At 45.4% G+C, this 1881-nt stretch overlaps 1 protein-coding gene across 1 annotated transcript in view; it reads right to left on the bottom strand.

Moving 5' to 3' along the window:
- Positions 1–736: 736 nt before the first annotated feature.
- SF3A1 (splicing factor 3a, subunit 1, 120kDa) overlaps positions 737–1881 on the bottom strand; it is a gene marked incomplete at its 5' end in the record, with an annotated part of 11564 nt that continues 10419 nt past the window's right edge. The window contains one exon of the mRNA XM_009707184.1: positions 737–1090. Within this exon, the coding sequence (XP_009705486.1) occupies positions 989–1090 (102 nt within the window). The remainder of the gene's footprint in view (positions 1091–1881) is intronic.

Below are 1881 nucleotides of genomic sequence, written 5' to 3'. Positions count from 1 at the left end.
TTTTCTGGACCTGTATGTTCTCCAGAACCAAGAGATGCCAGCTGCATGATATCAAGTGTAAAACATGTTTTCCAATAAAATTCTACGTTCAAAGTAGTCTTTCTGCCCCCACAGAGACAGAAGCATTCATACATACATGCTTTACGATCAGGAGTAACTGTGTAGCACCAGGGAAACTTTAACAAAACCCTTTTCTTGCAGTCTTTCTTAGAAAATAAAAGGATTTCCTACAGTAAACTGCTCAATTACAAAATCCCAACCTATTTCCCCGCAAGCCATCTGAGTGCTCTGAAGCCAGCACATCTCCATCTAAAAAAACCTAAAACCCAAGGAAGGAGAGCTGTGACAGACAGAATCCCGCACCAAGATGCGTGTTTATTAAAACAAATCACAGGCTGTACAGAAGCAGCACAAAGCTGCTGAGCATGCACAGACCCAGATCTCCTTTATCGCAGGGAACAGCCGCGTACACTCATGCTGAGGGAGGATAAATTCCCAAGTCAGGGTCATATCTGCAAGAGGCTCTTGCAGATATATCTGAGACAGAGAGATACCAAGGGGGTTCATAAGCATGTTGAGAAGGAAGAAGTTTTCAATTAGAAAAAGGTTAAACAAAGCAGCAAGCACTGTAGTGAGACAGCTGACGTTCTCGGTCAGTGTAAATCTCTCAAAGATGGATCTAGACTAAGCTGGGCATGACCTCAATGTTGCTTCATGAGGGAATTCAACGGAGAGCCAGCACTCGAGCAAAGCATTGATCACTAACGGACTGCTGCAGTTACATACTAGGTCACTACATTTACACATTTCAGGGCTCCATCCACTTCCCCTCTCTCATCAGCCACCCAGACATGGAGTTCCTAGTCTCTCTCTGTTCAAACTAGAGCTGCAGGCAGTTGCAGTAGTCCCTAAAAGGCTGGAGGATTCAAAAGGTTGGGGTTACACAAGTGGCAACGCAGCCATGTTATGTCTCTGGGCTCCACGGCTCCTATTTCTTTCTGCCTCCTCTTTCTTTGAGTGCCAGGTGAATCAGAGAGCCACTCGTCATGTTGTAATAAGCCAGGGAGTTGGAATCCTTGATGAAGATGCCCTGAGGGGAGGAGAAAAGAAAAAACAAAACCCGACAGTGACAGCAGAAATCTTAATGCTCCCTTCCCGCAACCCCGCCCCCAGATGAAGCCCTCCTGGCTGTACTCTCAGCATAGGGTGATGACGGAATGCTGCAGGCTTTGGAAAACCCTGGAGAGATCCCAGTGTCTCAGGAGATGGGCATGCTGGGAATGATGCAAGAGAACAAATAGACAATATACACTATATACCTCTACAAACATAAAGACAGTCACCACAACAAGTGAAATTATTTAGGCTTCACTCCCCCTCCTTTTTTTTTTTTTTTAAAAGAAAAAAAAAAAAAAAATCAGTTAAGCTTCTTTCTTTCTTGCTAAGGGTTAACCCGGTGTCGGCCCACAGATGAACTCCTGAGGAGGTAAGTGCAGAAAGTTCACTGCTTAGGCAGCAGGTTGTGCCTGTGCACATGCATGACTGGAAACAAGTTACTAAAAAGCAACAGTGCCTTTCTGACAGCTCCAGTCTTGAGAGGAAGAGAAAGAGAGATCTCTTCCCTTCCGTGTTTTGGAGAAAGTCTTTTCCGAGATACCAGGGTTTCAAGGTACTCTCGCCCACCTTCCAGAGCACGCACGACACATCAGTGGGAGCAGACTGCTGTAGTTAAATGTCAAAAACCCACAATAAAATAACAGGCTGATTTCAGAGAAAGCCATCAAACTTAGAGGACTCATCTGCAGCAGCGACAACATGAAGGTCCACTGATGCCCCTTATTATAGGTCTGTCCTGCCCTAAGAGCGTGCAGTTCTGTAACC

The sequence above is a fragment of the Cariama cristata genome, unplaced genomic scaffold (assembly GCF_000690535.1).
Source record: "Cariama cristata isolate BGI_N322 unplaced genomic scaffold, ASM69053v1 scaffold28629, whole genome shotgun sequence".
Taxonomy (NCBI): domain Eukaryota; kingdom Metazoa; phylum Chordata; class Aves; order Cariamiformes; family Cariamidae; genus Cariama; species Cariama cristata.
Note: the sequence above shows the minus strand (reverse complement) of the source record. Positions and strands in the feature narration are given on the sequence as shown.